Here is a 19,972-nt window from a genome sequence, read left to right on the forward strand (position 1 = left end):
TCTGACGACTCTGACTTCAGTAAGAATGATTTATAATTACTTATTATGTATTTTAATTATTGTAACTATTAAACATTAATTGAAATGTTTTTCTAAACGGGTGACATTGTTTTTGTAATTTGTAGTTTAGGTTTGTAACCTGTTACATTCATTTAACAATAAAACTTTATATTTCTTCACTAATATGTATGATAATAATTGTGTGTACTCGTATAATTCAACGTTACTGAAAATGCCAATAACGGGTGAATAAATATTTGTATTGCCATTTGTTACACAGTGTTAAATAATATCATAATATTATTTAATACTGTGTAACAAAATATATATTTAACAAAACTTAAAATAAATCTTAAAACCTTAATACCTGTAGTCTCTGAAAATATCATTATTACCTATTTTTATACGAGCAAATACTATTATTCTCGGCAAACGTACCTGATTTGTCCGTCTACAAAAGTATTAAAGCTGTCTGAATTTTATTGGAACATATACCCTTAAAATTAAATTTGTCCCATCTTTTGACACTGTACACAACAAAACGCTTTTTGCATTTATAATGAAGGTCTTGTACTGTCAAACATTAAGAAATAGACTATAGTCTATTGCATAATTTATATCTTCCATAAAACTTCTCTAAACATTTTCCCTTACCTATAATCCATAAAACAATATTTTTAATTTCAGACTAATAATTACCAAAATCGTTAACAAATCAGAATGGAATCTGAATCAGGAACAAGTAATACGAAAATATCCGAATCAGGATATTCCAATAGTTGTAGCAATACTACCTCCCAACATAGGTAACATTAAAACTACAACACATTGGAACAAAAAGGAATAATTGAAGTTATTTTTCAGTACTAGTACAAAATCTAGACATAGTGGAAGCAATTCCAGTAGAAGCAGTGGTTATTGTGGTGCCCCTACAGGCGAAGAAAGGTAAGAGCACGAGTCAATAATTATAAAATAATCTACAAATTACTAATTTATCTACAAGACAGTCAGTCATAATCATGTCATGATAATACATTGTTACCTAATGACAATTAAAAAGCTTGTTTTTTTTATTTCTTGTTATGCACTTGTTCACTGAACACTATAGGTGTCTTTTTTAACACATTTTTTTTTTCAATATTAACGAATGTGTACAGTCAACTTGTATACAACTTATTTTTGTATACCGGGTGTTTTTCAAAAGTAGCTGACCCCTATGACATTTTTATTTTTTCAGATAAAAAAGAGATTTGGTATGTTAGTATATAACATAAATCGGGGATTGATTGACATATTCAATTAGTTTCGGTCACATCTTGTTTCGCAGAAAATGACTACAACTTTTGGTTTTTAAATTGTACCCTAGGTATTTTTACTTTGCTTGATATAAAATGACATTTCGAATAGATAACATATCATATGTTGACTTTTGACATTTTTACTTAAAACAAAAATACCAATCTAGAGTGTCATGGCTTTGTTAAATCTACTAATTTTTAATCAAGGAGCCTTGAAAAAATAAATTCCATCGTTTACTGCTTGTAGTGTTTTTCGTGTCTTTTCCTGGCAGATTGAAAAATGCCATTTCTGAAATTCAGCACAGAAGTAGCAGCGCCTGAAGAGCATTCTGGAAATTAAAAGACAGGATTTTCTACAATTATGACTTGAGCACAAAAACGAAACTTGCAGTACCGAGCAATAATAATCGCCACCATGTTACATGGAAGCGAAACCTGGGTACCGTTGCCGTAACACCGGCATACGGACGAATTAAACAAGTTGCAACAGAGACACCTTAGACAACTGTTAAGAATAAAATGGTAACCACCATATCTCAAACGTATCGGTCCTTGAAAAAACTAGCTACGAGAGCGCTGAAGTCATGATTACTAAATCCCGCTTAAGATGGGCTGGTCACGTATGCAGGAGGCAAAAAAACCGCCTACCTGTTCTTTACGGTGAGCTTGCGACAGTAAGAGGAAACCAGGAGGCCAACTCAAAAGGTACAACGATATTTACGATAAAAACTTAAAGGGGATAAGCATGCAGAATTAGTGGGGGGAAGCAGCGCACAATAAAACGTAATGGAGAAGAATTGTAAATTCAATTAACAACGATAACCAATAAGTAAAAAGGCAACAAAGTACTGATGTCCGGAGTGGGGAAGAGAGATAACATCACGTATCGGGCTTTTTAGTCACAGGAAAACTCCTTGCGTAACCATCTTCTAATGCGTATCGAATACTCGTCAGCGAGTAATGACAGTACGTAAATAAAAAATGCCCAAATTGTATGTTTAATCATAACTCACTTTTTTCAAATGAAACGAGGGCTCATTACCAAATTTGGAAACAGCATTTTTTTACGAATCGTTCGGTACCACATACTTGGTATTTCGAGTTAAATCGTTGTTATATTTATTTTCGTACACTCTAGATTAAAATTTAAATTTTTTTTTAAGCAAAGGTGTCAAAAGATGGCATACGATATGTCATTCTATCCGCATTCTATCCGCAATGTCATTTTCTTTCAAATAAAGTAAAAAAATACCGAGTGTACCATTTAAAAATCAAAAGTTGTAGTTGTTTCCGGTGAAACAACAAATGACCGAAACTAATTATTGAATACGTCAATCAGTCCTTTATGTCTTAAAAACTCAAAATCTCATTTTTTTATCTCAAAAAGATAAAAAAGTTATAGGTGTGAGCCACTTCTGAAAAACACCCGGTATATTAGTTTTAGTATAAATTGTTTAACTATATTTTCCTCTGTTCAGCTCTGAAAATGTGCCGTGCAAACGTTCCAAAGAACATAAAAAGAAAAAGACTAAAACTCCTCCCGAAAAGTTTTCCGCTCCGGCCGAGATGACAGTTGTAGAAAATCCCACCGACGACAGCATTACTGGTAATTCACCTTCTCCGTTTTATTTGCCACCAATTTTCTTGATAAAGGGACTTTTTTTACTGCACGCACCAATACCTTATCCACTATACTCTAAATCACCACACTTCCAAATCACATTGAATGAAACAAACTAAATCCTGAATGTAAACGGAAAATAGTGGTCTTAGGTCTATCTGAAACCGTGAGGGCAGTCGTTCTGGGGGCTTTAAGTCTGGCGCAATGGGGGCTCGCTCTTAAGGTAATTTAAATTCGGACGTAATATGGCAAAATTTCATTTGATGTTTATTAAACATTGTATTAATTAAGATAACAAACTGGTCGTTACTTGATTATTAATTAAAAACCAATACATAGGTGTAGAATGTCCGGCTCCCACGACTGAGGCCTCTGAACCAGTTTGCACTGCTGTTGCTGCACTACCTGCCTTTGCAATAGGTAAATAACTATTAAATATGACCATATCTAAGCACAAAATACTAAAATTAATTGCTAAATTTTTATAAAGAAAATCGATAATATTAATGCAGAATCATGTTAACATTTCTTAACATTGGCAAAATATATCACACATGGTGTAGATATGTGTGATCAAGAAAAATGGCGTCAAGAGAGAGACACCTTTAGGATTCTCACAGATTATACTTTTAAATGTATACAGGGTGGTCCGAATTGTATTCGGGAAACTTTGGCAGCATATTCTGTAGATAAAAATAAGTAAAAATGTTGGTATAAATGTAAGTCCTAAAATCACAGAATATATACGCTATAGCTATAGAATATATACGCTATAGCTATAGAATATATACGCTATAGCTAGATATTCTGTGCTAAAATTCTTCGTTTCGGAGTTGCAGGGTGTAGAAATTTCATTTTTATTTTTTTCCAAATAATTTCTAAACTAATATCGATATTAGGATAAAAAAATGGTGTCAAAAAAATTTAATTTCATGTCAATATGACTCCTACTTGTAGGGGATGTCATCTAAATGTTTTTAACTGTTTTACAGAGTAATAAACAATTTTGTCCGTACCAGTATAATACTACTGACTGAAAAAATATACATTTCCGTCATTTTCTACATAAAAAGGGTTTCTTCACTATAAGTAACCGTTCTCAAGATATTTAGAATGGAAATAGTCAATGCATATCATTATTGACAAAAAGTAAACATGTTGAGAAGATAGTTATTTTAGTTTAGTGTACAAAAATTTTACCGGGCCCCTTATTACACCTACATATTTCAATACTTATATACTAATCTGAATAATATGCACTCACATTTTAGGTTAGAAATAACATTATCAAATTAATTTTTATATAGTATTATTTATTACTGCAACACAAAATATGTAACCCAAAACATACAAAATATCAAATAAATAAAAAAAATAAATAAAAACAAAACAAAAAACAACAACAAAACTAACTAAATTTAAAGAAACAATGTAAATAGGAACATGAACATGTTAAAATTCTTTTTTCCTTGCTTTAGTATGGATGAAAGTTGACACAACATTACCAATGTCTATTGTACGGGGAACTTCATTTTCTATTGAAATAATTGCCAAAGCTGATAACCCTTTTTTGCCCATAGTATTTCTTAAATAATTTTTGACAAGCTTTAATTTGGAAAAAGATCTTTCAGCCGAGGCCACAGAAACAAGTAATGTGAGAAAAATATGACACGCTGTTAAAATCTCGCTGAAACTAGAAGACGATGAAAGGTTTTTAATTAAAATAAATTCAGTGAGTTCAAAAATGCAATTGATTTCATATAAATTATTTCGGAAACATTGCCTGAAGGAGAGTAATTGAGAAGAAATCGTATAGACAATATCATCGGGGTATTTAAGGTATAGAACCTGACCCATTTCATATATATCCTCATCAGAAACAGAAGGATTCTGCTTGATTCGCGATAGCATGTGATAGATATGGAAATGCGGCCCGGGCCTCCCGAGAGCTCGGGCCCGTGTGCTTCGCACACACCGCACATCGGTAGTTACGCCACTGATAAATTAGACATAATTTTTTCTTCGAAAAATGACGATAAAACAGTTTCTGTTGAACTTTTAACACAAAATCATTTCAAATTTATGATTTCAGTTAATACCTATTTAGTCTCAACATGTTTAATTTATCAATGATGACATGTATTGATTATTTAGATTTCAAATATTACGAGAACCATTACTCGTAGAATTTTTACTAAGAGACCATTTTTATATATAAAAAGGCGGAAATGTATATTTTTACGCAGTAGTTTTATACAGTTACGAACGAAAAGTTATTGCTCTTCAAACTAGTTAAAAATATGTAGGTGGCGCCCTCTGCAAGTAAGAGTCATATTGACATCAAAATCACATTTCTCATGTCAGAAAATCACCCCCCGATATCAATTTTCATCCAAATATCGACATTAGTACAAAAATTATTTGGAAAAAATCATAATAAAAATTAATCCCCTAGACCCTTATCTTAGAAACGAAGCAGTTTAGGATATAAATTTATATTTTTTGCATATTTTTATCTGCAGAATATGCTGCCGAAGTTCCCAGAATACAATTCGAACCACCCTGTATAATTATAATCGGTAGATTTTTCTGAAGGTAATTAAGGCGTCTTTTATTTTTCGATCGCATTGTTCATTTAAAAAAAATATTTATTTTAAATTTTCTGTTTCGGAAATAAGTTTTTTAGGAGTCTGAACTATTGTTGGCGGCGACTATAGCACTAAGAGAAGTGACTTTAATAACTTATTATTCAGATTTTAATAAAAACAGTAAAGCGAGAAAATAATCATTAATAATGAAAAATGATTAATTAATTTGACAATAGAAGACCTCAAATATCAAAATTAATGTTTGATATTTTAATACGAATAAAAAAAATAAATACTATCAATAGTTATAATAACTAAAATCTAACAGTCACTTAAAGCTCGATGCGCTAGCGCGAAAATTTAAGTATATACAACTCTGTCTTTGTTTCCTTTTTGTTCTTGATAGAAACTAGCAGTAACGAGTTAGAAAATATACAAGAATCCACTATTTGTATGGAAGAGGATTCCATAGTTGAAAAGGCCGATGATGAATGTGATAAGGAAAACCTCATTCCTTGCAACAATAACGAACCGCAGACTTTAAATCATTTCAACGTGAGTTAAATTAGTATAGTCTTAATTTGTAGTCTTCAAAAATGTATTAAAAAATTCTTAGGAAGGATTTTGCTGCGTCATATCCATACATGATGGCGCGGTGATTTACACGACACCTAGTTTAACCAACGTGCTGGGATTTCCCAAGGATACTTGGACTGGACGATCGTTTGTCGATTTTATCCATCCTAAAGACAGGGATACCTTTGCCAGTCAAATTACCAATTGTTTAGCTTCACCTTTAATGGATGCTGAAGGAAAACTACGAGGTACCTATACATATTAGATTTGACCTCTTTAGTTATATCATACATATATTTAATTTATACCAGTTTTATTTTTTAATGATTAAATTGCGTAAAGTAATTTGCTTTTTGCGCTAGTCTTAAAAAGACACAATATTTTGTCTATTTTATCAGAAGTGTTAAGTATTTTTTTTAATTATTAGTTAGTTTAGTATTAAGAGGTGGTAGATCTGATCAAAAGAAACATGTTTTTTCTTCACCATTTTTACCATTTTTAAAATAAATTGAAAATAACCGAATTATTTAACAACATTTTGAGAACCGCATTTATAGCAGAATCCTCAACATAAAATCTATTACCGTGTCTTCATAAATGTCTATACTCTTAGTTTTTGTTATTATTTTTTTTGCTAAGTTTTTTTTTTGTTTGGCAGACTTTAAAAACAACCTCTACGTGTGCCTACGACAATACAAAGGATTAAAATCCCCCGAATTTGGTATTGTTAATAAGCAAGTATCTTATCAAGCCTTCCATTTGACCGTCACCATCAAAAGGATAGAAGAAACCCAAGACTTAAAATTCTGTAACAACAATCATGGGATATTTCTTGTAGTCATAGCTGTACCTGTACATAGTTCCTATAAAGGTAAAACAAAATTTAATGTTTATTTACATCCTTTCATATTTTATTTTGTTATTAGTACCAGGAGAGAAGATAGTATCAGTTAAATTCGGCATACGTCATACCGCATCAAGTATATTCAACCATGTAGATTCCGAAGTAGTCAGTCATTTCGGATTCTTACCTCAAGACATGCTAGGAAAGTCAGTTTTTGACTTTTACCATCCAGAAGATATGCCGATTCTTAAAGAACTTTATAAATCAGGTACTGCACTACCTATATATTGAATACAAATACTTACTGTCGAATATTTTAGTGATGACAACGTGCCATAAAAAAGGATCGGTCTTCCGCTGTCATCCTCATAGATTTCTAGTACAAAACGGCTGTTTTGCGATGATAGAAACTGAATGGTCAAGGGTAATGAATCCATGGTCTAAAAAAATGGAATTCGTTATACGCCTACAACGGGTTCTTCAAGGACCACTCAACCCAAATGTTTTCGATACTCCTAGCGACGAAGAATTCAAAAAAATTCCTGAGGAAATTATCAAACAAGGAAAGGAAATTCAAATTGAAATTCTCAAAATTCTCAGTGAGGTAAGATACTAAGATAATTTTTATGATTCGCACTTTCTAATTTTAAATATTTAATATTTCCCTTAATTGAAATTGAAAAAGTATGCGCTTTAAATATTATTGTACTTATGTTTTTCCAGATTTATACACTTTGCATAAAGCCAATTATAAAGTAAACAAGATAAAATCATATCAGAGCCACAAAAATTCAGATCATTCAAGAGAAAAGCCAAACAGAATTAACAAAGATGGCGAATACTAAAAATATACATAATTTTGCTATTGATGATACACGCTTTCTATTTTTTTATATACTTTTTTATTTTATAAAATTTTGATTGTAAAATATTTAAAGAACTGAAAATTGTGAATTCGGAATATTACTGAATACTCTGTTTAAAGTCACAATAATCTTAGAGTAATGCAACACTTAGACAGGATATCTTTCCAGATTTATATACTTTTCATAAAACCTATTATAAAGTAAACGAGAAATAGTTCAAAATAAGCACAGAAAAGTATAACAAACTAATAGCATAGGATTAGTAAAATTATTAATTATTAATTTAAGTTAAAACCATTTATAAAATTAATGCAGTCTTTTATAGATCCTTGAAAATTAAAAAAAATAATCTCAATTCAAAACAAAACTGATTATGGTATTCAATAATTTTTTGGGTGAATAAGCGGTCTAAAAAACTGACTAACTGACTAAAAAATCAAAATAAGAGCAAAAAAATATTGTCTCAATATCGTTTTCCTTTTTCTGATACATATATTTCAATCAGCAGGAAATACCTAGACCAACCGATATCGCACAACAGGAAGTAACCAAGCGATACAAAGTTCTGGCAGATTTTATGGAAACACTTACGAACAATGTTAATCCATCAAAACTGGAAATTGAATTGCCTCAAGACCTCGATCCAACGATATCCGTAAGTTATATACAGTATAACTTATTGTGTTTCATACTTAAGTTATAGTACTTCAATTCATAAAAATGGAGGTTTGCAATATTCAATGAACAAAATGCATAGTAAAATATCAGCCTATATTACTTAAGTTTTCATTCATTTTCATTCTTTTTATTTCTTGAGATGAGACTCTTCCTATAAAGTAAAATATAAAAACCTTTATAGTGTAAATTAATTAAAAAATGATGTTTAATACAAATAGGAACCGCGCACTCCTTTGTTCATGTATACGATTAGCTTGATTAAAAAAATCTATTTCAAATATCTTAAATAGCTGCCGATATAATGATTTAAAATGATAAGATATAGAAAGCTCTAATTTATCTTATATTTACGAACAATATCAGAAATAATTTACTTATTTGCTACTAAGTAGATCTTTATAAAAAAATAATTTACCAGAACTTAATTTAAGCGTTCTTCTAAAACAGACACATCTTGTCATGATATTGTATCTTTAGGAGTTAAATAAAAAAATAAAATAATTTAAATATGTATTATCATAATTTTCATGGTGAATATTAGCACTTCTTAAATTTAGTTTGCTGGGCACAATTTTCATACTGAAACATTTAAAAATAGTGCTTATTTTTAATATATTATTACATGTTGTTTGTAAAATTTCTCAACAATAATTATTATCCAAAAAAAAAGGAAAATTTGAAACATACAGTTTTCCTATTGAAACTAAGAGGCAGATTTTTCTCTCATACTTGATGGACATAGAAGAATTGCAGTTGTTATAAAAGTATGAGTTATATACAGGGTGGTCCGAACTGTATTCCGGAAACTTCGGCAGCATATTCTCCAAATAAAAGTAAGTAAAAAAGTTCTTATAAATATATGTCCTAAAATGCTTAGTTTCGGAGATACAGGGTGTAGAAGTTTCATTTTTATTTCGATTTTTTCCAAATAATTTCTGAAGTAACATCAATATTTGGATGAAATTTTGTGTCTGGGAGTTTTTTGATATGAGAAATTCGATTCTGATGTCAAAATGACTCCTACTTGTAGAGTGCGCCACCTACATATTTTTAACTGGTTTGAAGAGTAATAACTTTTCTTCCGTACCTGTATAAAACTACTATGTAAAAAAATATACATTTAGGACGTTTTAACGTAAAAAAGATCTCATAATAAAAATCGCTACGAGTAACAGTTCTCGAGATATTTAAAATCGAAATTATCAATACCTGTCATCATTGACATAAATTAAACATGTTGACTAAATAGTTAATAGACGGAAATCATAAATTTGAAATGTTTATGTGCCAAACCATCATCAATCATCATTTTTTCGAAAAAATTTTATGATTAATTTAAAAAAAAATTAAATTTTCCAAATTTATCTTTTTAGTCAAATAACTATCTACTCAACATGTTTATTTTTTGTCAATAATGACATGTATTGACTATTCTCATTCTAATTATCTCGAGAAGGGTTGCTCGTAACGATTTTTATCAAGAAACATTTTTTACGTAAAAAAATACGAAAATGTATATTTTTCCACTCAGCAGTTCTATACAGGTACGGAAAAAAAGTTATTACTCTTCAAAACAGTTAAAACACATGTAGGTGGCGCCCTCTACAAACAGGAGTCGTAATGACATCAAAATCAAATTTCTTATGTCAAAAAACTAACAGACACCAATTTTCATACAAATATTGACGTTACTTTAGAAATTATTTGGAAAAAATCGAAATAAAAATGAAACTTCTACACCCTGTATCTCCGAAACTAAGCCTTTTAGGACATACATATTATAAGAAGTTTTTTACTTCTTTTTATCTGCAGAATATGCTCCCGAAGTTTCCGGAATACAATTCGGACCACCCTGTATATTAAAGATATAAAGCATAAGGTAAAAAATATGTAAGTAATTACATAATTTTCGTGGTCAGGATGAGCATTTCTTGAATTTTTAGTATGCTGATTTTGAGTTTGTATAATAAAACATTTTTAAATTCTTATATTTTTTATATACTTATGAAATGTTTCACATACCATCTGTGAAAATTTTATATATATTTATAATTTATATAGGTATATACAGGATGAGTTTTCTACAATGTTCTCTAGGGGTATCTCGGAAACTACTGGAGCTAGAGAGTCGGTTAAATGGGGAAAGAATTGCAGTTTTGTGAGGTCATAAATATGCGCCTTTCGGATTTTTGAAAAAGTTTGTGGCTTACTAGAAATTTCGAAAATAACAATTTTCGGCAATTTTAAAAATGCTCCCTAATTTCATTATAGTCTGATATAGTCTATATTTTAGACAAAAAAGGTTTCAAATAAAAGTTGCATTTTTCTAAAGTCTATCATTTTTGGCATATGACACAAACATACATATGTTTTTTTTAAATGAAACCATAGCCATGGCTTCATAAAAAGCGTCATTTTTTTAAAGCTTTCCAGCGATATAAGCCAGATGTTTTCTTCAAAAAATTACTGAGTTACGCTACACTATACGTGAAGATTGCAGACAAATATGTAATGTCCAGAAAATCTACAAATTTTTGTGTTTGGCTAGTGAACCAAATAAGTTGATTTTGTTGATTCTTATCAAAAATACAACGTAAGTCAAAATATAGCAATAACATAAACGATTTTAGGAGAGAGATTCTGTGATGTTGGGAGAGATATCTCCACACCACGACTACTGTGACAGCAAATCCTCATCGGAAACACCGCCGAGCTATAACCAATTAAACTACAACGAAAACATCAATAGGTTCTTCCAAAGCAACCCTAAAACAACCATTTCAGATGAGAGCAACTCCCAAACCAATACTATGGATACGGATTCTAAGAACATTACAGATTGCGTGGGAAATACTCAGTATGTCAAATTTTACTTTTCGATTTCGATTTACTTGTTCCATAATCACTTTATAAACTTTTATCGTATAATTAATTTAAGTACCAGTATATTTTAATGTCTAATAACATAATTTCAGTGGCTATGATAACCACTTTTTTATTTTGCCAATTTCCAATCATTATATTGAAGTATTTAGAAATGTATTTGAGTTGTTTATTATGTAGAAAAATAAATAATTAAAAAAGCAAAAAACTGCAATATTTAATACTATAAAAATTCAAATAAATAAATAGAGTAAATGATATTTATAATAATTAATTTCTAATTGAAATAAAATAAAAAGAATTATTTTGTTTTGACACTAGAATAACAGTGTATATAAAAGACCATAGAGATTTTGCGTTAGCCAGAAATATCAAACTCACGTCAAAACTACAGACTTCAAAGTGTCTAGTAGTCCCAAGTAGTCCCACAAGTTCCTTGACACAAAAAGGAAATAGTATACCACAAATAGGAAACATTTTCGAAACCTATATATTTTATATGGCTTTATTACATGTTTTTCCAATGTGGTGGCACTAGTCGTTAACTGAAATGTTTCGATGCGAAATCAAAACTTTGTGAGGAAATGTTTCGAAACATTTTCTGCGATTTGTGTACAAAATGTTTCCGTTTTCAGCAGCCACTGTTTCTAAATGTGAAGAAACCAAATACAAAACTAAAATAGTCTATGTCTGTGAATTTCCAAATGAAAACAACCATCAACAATGTCGACCTCCGCCATAATTGTTTTGTCTTAAAATCTTTGTTTTTAGGTTTTCTTGAACAAAAAATGTCTGGCAAAAGCAAATTTATCGTTTAATTTAATAATGTACTTTCATATTATTAATGTCTCTTTTATATATCATTATTTGTTGCTACAAAATATTTTTGTTTGAAATATAGATTTTTATTTTTATTTCTATATCATGGTTCTGAAAATAAAAATATATAAATCAATGTAAGTAAAACGCGTTCTTATGAGTTTAAAAGCTTTGAGCAACAGCCGATAAAAACATATATTTTTAGTTAAAAACGCCTATCACTAGCCAACATGGCGGAATTTTAATTCATTATTTTATAATATTGATATGGAGTCGGACACAAAAAATAATCTACATTATATCACATGTATGTCTAAAATGAGAGAAACTTGTGTTTCAAAAATGAATCGACAATAAATGGAAACTTTGTTTCCAAAATATTTCGATTTAGCGATATCTATGTAGAAATTTCGAAGTAGTCACTTGTCAACAACGCCAATCAAAACTTATGGTCAAAATAATAATTAAAGTTTATACATATCCGATATTTTTATATCGCAATGTTTCTCAGCAGAGATTTTGTTTCGATTTTGTGTCTAAAAATACTACTTGGGATTTTTTCTAGTAAATCAAACACAATTTTAGTAAAAATTTATTTATATTTTGTATTATTTATAAATTTCTTATTTAAGGAAGTAAATTGAAATCGATATTATTAAAATAAATAATGCGATTTATTTATATATGTATTTCATTTTAGAAAATGTCTTTCTCCAGTTGAAAATAGTGGCGCATCTAGAACAGGAAGTGCTGGAAACCTCAGTTCGGGAAGTAACCCCAATTTGGAAAGTGGTACAACTAGTGGAACAAACACATCTAATAATTCATATAAACCCCCACAGTTGACCGAATCTATACTAGTCAAGTAAATATCATCTTTTCTTCTAAATTTTAATAAAAGAAAGATATGTATGATAAAACTATTTCATGTAAGAGGGCAATTATTCATTTAATTAATTAAATTGATTTTATTAGTGGAATCTTATTACATTACGAAAAAAATTATTTTTGTTTAACTATCTTTTTAAATTATAGTTTTATATTATTTCAATAATACTAATTTTAGACACAACGAGGATATGGAAAAAATTTTAATCCAAAGGCACCGTGAGGAGAGATTTCATAACAAAGATGCAAAGAAATGCCATCAAAAATTAGAAAAGCATGCGAATGAAACGTTAAGAGGAGACGAAAACCAGGTAAAGATAAATTGTTTATTTAATATTTATCGGAAATTGTGTAACAGAATGGCGTTCTAACAAAAGATTAGCCTTATTAACCTCATAAGAAAATGTTATATATAATCTAGATATTACCAAATCAGAGAACCAAACTAATAATTTACTTTTCAGCAAACGCATGGTGTTAAACGAAGCGGATCACATTCGTGGGAAGGTGACTGTCACAAGATGACAAAACATCATGCAAATAATAATAATACCCAAGAACACTGTAGACGTAATCAAATGCATCAGTATACTGCCACACATCAGTCAACCAATCAACAAGACCTGCGGCGTACAACTCAGCCACTTCAAACAGAGGTAAATTATGAATATTTTCACTAAACACGGTGATTGCAAAAAAAGGCAGTCAAATGGCGTGGCAAATGGCAACATATAACAATAAATAAAAGAAAATATTGAGTTACCGAGAAACACTTTATGTGAAAAGAATTAACCCCATCTGTTACCATCTTTTGGCATTCACTGTATACTAACGACTTTTCTGAAACTAACGAGAAAACTTTCTTAAAGTAATAAGTCTAATATAAATAAAACTTCTGAATAGATGCATGAAGTTAATGCGTGGCCTCCTTTTTCATTAACCAATCAATCCACCAATGCAGGCTTAAACGGGGCAATGGCCATGAATACAGGGATTTTCCCTGTATATTACCTCCCCGCCTCTGTCCAACAAAGATCCTACGTTGAACCACTACCTCGATATCAAGGTAAGGCTAATAAAGATTTTCTTTACTACTCAAATTAAGAAAATCAATTATAATTAAGTTACGCATGTAAAGAATTGAACGGGTGATATGTAAGTTTTAAAACTCCTTTTTGGTCCTAACCCAATTATAAAAAACAGTATCTAGCGATTTGGATCACTAGAAACACTAGAAATTAGTTTTAAAACTTCATCATCCTATTGTTTCAAGACAAGAGCGTAAAGTCTTTTCACACACTGCTGAATTCACACCGTTTAGAGATCGGATATCTCGTGAGTAAGTGTGGATTTAGAGAGTCGCTAAATCGGTAAGTCATTATAATATGGCTGACGAACGCAATTCGAACTCCGCCTAAACAAAATAGAACCCGTGCAGATTAGTCCTAGCAGCAAAAAATGAACATTAATTTAAAATACTTTACTGTTTTATTTATTAACGTTTGCAGTGCAATACTTGCCAGCAAATGTATTCTACAACACGATGTTTCCAACCCCACCAGTTCTCTGTCCAACAGTGCCGGTGTTTTCTATACCGGTCACCGCTGCTCCCACAGCCAGACCAGCCAATGCAACTCCGCCAAGGGTAAGAAACTTGTACAGGGTAGTTCAATATAACAGCAGCACAAAGTAAAAGTGCCAATTTTATTTCTGCAATAAGAGTCGATTGAAGAAATACGAAGATGCTAAACATATAGACGATTTCGTGGCACAAAATATGTCCGAGATGTAGCTGGCGATACCGTCAGGATGTCCGAGATTTAGTTTAGCCCTGCGCCGCTGCGCGCTAATCGTTTACAGCGCAGCGGATAAAGAATACTGTATCGTAGTGCTATTTTCCATCAACAGAGTGTGGTTGCCGGAGACAGTGTTGCCAGAACTATTTTCTTAGTATTAGATTAATTCGTAGATTTACGGATTTTGGGTACAGTACGTTAATAATACGGATTTTTTCTGTCATTAAACAATTTAATATAAGAAAGAACAGCGTCGAAAGAAAAAACGGCGTCAGAGTTGTATATTGTAAAAATATTATGTAAACGTCTATAATCGTAATTTCTAAGCCAACTAAACGACTTTTTTCGATCATACGAAATATTCAATACCTATAAAAGAATTTTTATTTTTGCTATTTATTCTATATTTATCACGAACAAAATGTTCAATACATTAACGCGGATTTTTCATCCAAAGATGTCTTCGTCAAACGTATTACAGATATTACAAATTTTAATATGGCAATACTGTCGCCTTCAGTTCCACACCGTCTTCGATATGCCTTCCTATGCCTTCGCTGGTCGAATTAGAGAAAATAAGTGTTTTATGCGTTGGCCGCAGAATGAGTGGCGACTCCGCCGTACAGCACATCAGACATAAGGGAAAATCAAATCAGCATTGTCACGAATTCGCCCTGAGGTTGTGTATCTTCCCAATTCTTTCAATCAACGGTAGTAGGCAATACTTCAGTAATAGGTAGTACCGCAATCAATTGCTCAATTGCGTACTTTTTTCCGATCATTTTTACCAACAATTGGATGGAACGGCCAATAGTATTTTTACCTTCATACGGTGATATTTCTTTTTTTGAGGTGCCGACTTTAATAATAATATATTATACAAGGTGTCCCAGAAATAAATGCAAGTATTTTAACACGTCTATGATGTTTTTTTTGCGAAAATTTTATTTTTGAAAATTCGGAATTTTTTGAAAAATTTTTTGGATTTTTTTTTAGTTTTTAGTTAAAAAACATAATTTCTCGATAATATGGCAACATAGGTAGTAGATTAAATTTATAAGAAAGAAAATCCAGAAAAGATCCAGTGGTTCTCAAAATTTGAGCAAAAAAAACTTTTTTTTTTAATTTTCAAAGTAAAATACCTCCGTTATTTTCGACTTATTTGAAAAACGATAAAGAGAAAATATATTTCTTTTATCGAGATATAGCACCCCTTAAAGTACTTGCCCTTATTTCTGGGCCACCCTGTATAAATAAACCTTATAGCAGGTGTAAAAGGAATTGCGTTTCGGAATATTCCAAATAATGCCGATTTTCTCAAAAAACTCAAATTGTATTGCCATAAATTTTATATCACAATTTACTATGTAATTGTAAAAAGAAATCACTGGTGAAATAAAAAAGCCAGCTCCGCATTCAAATTAAGAAAGTTGATGATGATCTCTCAAATCCGAAACGTCAGTTGGAAAATTAAACTTTGCTTTTTGCAAAAGAGAATATTCCTAAAATTTTAGTAAAAGTTTTCCTTATGTTTTATCACTAGCGGTTCCCCAATCACATCCAGCGCCATGATTTAGAGGGCCACCATGTAAATATTATGTACCCCTTGATTTATATAACTAATTTTTTAGATTCATCCAGAAGTTCAACCTGCTACTGACATGGCTCGATTCGACATGAGCTCAAATACGCAGACGCCAGTCTGTCATAGGCCTTCCTCTCAAGCGACTTCCGTTAAAGCTGAACCAGGAAGTAGAATGGGCTCTATTGCTTCCGCAAGTGTCGCCAATAAAGTAAGACTAATAATACATGACAATATTTCTGTGATCGCAAGGAATACGTTACCATTAAAGATATAAGCATATTGTTTAGTTGTAGTTAATCTGTAATGAAGCAGAAGTACAGCAATTACTCAGATTTACTCAAATACGTTTAAAATCTGATTTTTTGAAGCTTTCAACTATTTCTTTCTAACAAAAGTGTTTTTTAAATTTGTGTAATATGTCTTTGGGAAACGAAATCGGATTCTATTATTTTATACTACAGCGTTTGATAACTAATTAATTTTCTAATTTCATTTTAACTATTTTTTCGCTTTGCTCTTAGTTAAAATCGAAAGTTAGTGATACATTATTCTGTTAGAAAACTTACTAAATATTTTTGTTTTATCCACTTTGCCTAATATAATTCAAACGGAAAGAAATAATTTTCCACGATGTTTCAAAATTTGGTAAAAAAATTGGTCTTCCGTATCTTTTTAAATATTTATATAATAATTTTAAACAATAATAAACTAATATTTTGACTGAATCTCTCGACATTAATAAATTCTTTTCGTTATTTTCATCTAACCCACTTTTTGCTTATTATTTATTTTTGCTTACATCAAAATATTTTTTATCATGGGCATGCTATTTCTATTTAACAAGTTATTCCCTGCGATCAAAGATATATACCGGGTGCGTCTCAAAAGTGGCTCACCCCTATAACTTTTTTATTTTTTTTTCAGATGAAAAAACCAGATTTGGTATATTAGTATATGACCTAAATTATGATTGATTGACGTATTCAATTGTTTTTGGTCATTTCCTATTTCACCGGAAATAACTACAACATTTAATTTTTAAGTGGCACCCTCGGTATATTTTTACTTTATTTGATAGAAAATGACACTCTCGATAGAATGGCATATAATATGTCAACTTTTGACATTTTCGCTTAAAAAATCGTATTTTAAATTTCAATCTAGAGTGCCATGGCTGCGTTAAAAACACTAATTTTTAATCAATGAGCATTGGAAAAAAGGATTTGGTCGTCTAATGTTTTTCGTGTCTTGTCCTGGTCGGTTAAAAGATGCCCAAATCGTATTTTTAATCATATCTCAATTTTTTCAAATGGAACAAGCATATAGCTCATTAGCATATTTGGAGAAAGTGTACACTTGGTATTTCGAGTCAAATTATCGTTATGAACCGCATGTTACAATTTCAAATAAACCCTATGCGAAAATGTCAAAAGTTGACATGATATGTCATCATATGACACATGTCTAGGGTGTCATCTTCTATCAAATAAATAAAACTATACCAAGGGTGCCATTTAAAAATCAAAAGTTGTATTCATTTCCGGTCGAACAGGAAGTGACTAAAAACAATTGAATAGGTTAATCAATCATGATTTATGTCATATGTCATATATACCAAATCTTGTTTTTTATCTGAAAAAATAAAAAAGTTAGAGGGGTGGGCTATCTTATAATAATAGTTCTTTAAGATATTTTAAGAATTGGAAAAAGAATTAGATAACTGAAAACCGTAAAAATAGTAGGTACGTGTAGTTGCAGCATATTATAAAGTTTTAATACCTAATAAACAACTGATTATTGAGCCACTTTTGAAACGCACCCGGTATTCGGTTTATGTTGTGCAATATTATTAACGGGATAAGTATCAGTCAGGCGATTCCTTGTCTTATTTTTAGGCTATGTCCGAGTGTTCTCGAAAAGACATGGGACTGCTTTCGGTCTGTTCGCCAGGTACGCCGGTAGTCAGCCCGCCCGATGGAGAAACGCAAGCGGGACAGTACAAATCTGAATCTAAGGTTGCCAATTCAAGCATCCCATTCCTTATTGCATATCGGCCTGGTCATTCTAAATCCGTGGTCTGTATTTTAACGCGTAAAACAAAGATTAACAACAGCTTACATATAACGTAACCAATTGACAGAGATAAAGGCACAAAGAAAAGCAGAGTTGCCTGCAGCTACATGCGGTAGCCTGTTGCTACGTGCAGAAGCCTCGATTATACAGTCACAGATAAAGTTCGTATCATATGAAACTTTTTTTATTTGACTGTGTGAATTTGTCTTAGGCAATAGTTTAAAAATGACTTAAGAAAAGTTTGCCTGTTGTCCCCAGATATCTGTCAAATTTGACCTTTAAAGTAAGAAATGGGTAAAAAATAGGTTAGCTGGGTAGAACTTCGAAAAACTTTATTTGAAAAAGTTAATTCCATTTTAATTTTATATAGGTGTGCCAATTTTTAGCCATCTAGATGAAAAATAAAATTTTGTAATTTTTAACCAATAGCAGCCGCTTGTTGTAGAAGCAAAAATAACTGATGGTAGTTCGTTTGTCAGGGAAATATTTACCTAGGGGTCATATATTCAGTTAAATTCAGTTAAATTTACTGAATCTGTTAATAGCTTTTTAAAGAAAAATTAATTTACTTGTAGACAAAAAGTGATGAAAATATCACTGAATGACACAAAGTAAGTTCCGAATTTATGGAAATGGAATCATAAAATTTCTATTCGTACCGGGTGGCCAACTAAGAATTGATGCCGGCTGTATCTCAGAAACTACGTATCGTATAACTTTAGAAAAAATATTGTAATAAGTAAATCGACCAACATAAATCACTGGAAATTATTTTTAAGTACGAAATATATTCGCTATGGGGCGCTTCTCTGATAGTCAATCAGAAAACAGGGTTTTTCTCAAAAATATGCAGGTGGACAGGTATTTTAAATATTACTATTGTAATCATCGAGAAATTTGTAACTTTTTTGATATAGAGTAATTTTGCTCTATCTCATAAAATAGACTGGTGGGGGAAGGCTACAAATTTCCCATTGATTACATTAGCAATATATAGACATAAAAATGTATAAAAAATATTGTCACCTCGATATATAGAAGAATTATTATAGATTGATTTATAGATTTTCATAAAAAAAACTATTGATTTATTAAAAACATTGAACTAAATATATGAATACTAGATAAATATTTGAATGATAAACGGGTTCATGTCAGTCTTTTTTTCCTTCTATCACGAGAATTGGTGGCTATGGCGAAAAAAATGGTTTCATCTAGATGGCTGGAAACTGGTATATTTATGTAGAATTAAAGAAAGACAACTTTTTTTAAGTAAGGTTTTTCTAAATTTAGCCACGAAACCCGTTTTTTAGCCATTTATTACTTTAAACGTCCAATTTGATAGATACCCGACGGCAACAGAGTAAATTTTTAATCTATATCAAAGCAGAAACTATCGCCCAAGTCAAATTTCATCAAGTCAATAAATAAAAAAAGTTCCATATGATGCAAACTTT

At 30.9% G+C, this 19,972-nt stretch overlaps 1 protein-coding gene across 1 annotated transcript in view; it reads left to right on the top strand.

Annotated features, from left to right (window-relative positions):
* The first annotated feature begins 701 nt into the window (after positions 1-701).
* The window catches only part of LOC115879660 (period circadian protein-like), a 36,867-nt gene continuing 17,596 nt past the window's right edge, over positions 702-19,972 (top strand). Inside the window, 19 exon segments of the mRNA XM_030896575.1 lie at positions 702-806; positions 865-945; positions 2,777-2,904; positions 3,259-3,339; positions 4,398-4,498; positions 5,859-6,062; positions 6,124-6,331; positions 6,742-6,954; positions 7,010-7,195; positions 7,248-7,531; positions 8,302-8,448; positions 11,102-11,328; positions 12,874-13,038; positions 13,240-13,372; positions 13,526-13,717; positions 13,965-14,127; positions 14,570-14,706; positions 16,489-16,650; positions 18,338-18,457. Of these exon segments, the coding sequence (XP_030752435.1) occupies positions 721-806; positions 865-945; positions 2,777-2,904; positions 3,259-3,339; positions 4,398-4,498; positions 5,859-6,062; positions 6,124-6,331; positions 6,742-6,954; positions 7,010-7,195; positions 7,248-7,531; positions 8,302-8,448; positions 11,102-11,328; positions 12,874-13,038; positions 13,240-13,372; positions 13,526-13,717; positions 13,965-14,127; positions 14,570-14,706; positions 16,489-16,650; positions 18,338-18,457 (3,018 nt within the window). The 5' untranslated portion in view covers positions 702-720.

Source organism: Sitophilus oryzae, unplaced genomic scaffold (assembly GCF_002938485.1).
Source record: "Sitophilus oryzae breed Bouriz unplaced genomic scaffold, Soryzae_2.0 scaffold_1583_pilon_pilon, whole genome shotgun sequence".
NCBI lineage: Eukaryota > Metazoa > Arthropoda > Insecta > Coleoptera > Curculionidae > Sitophilus > Sitophilus oryzae.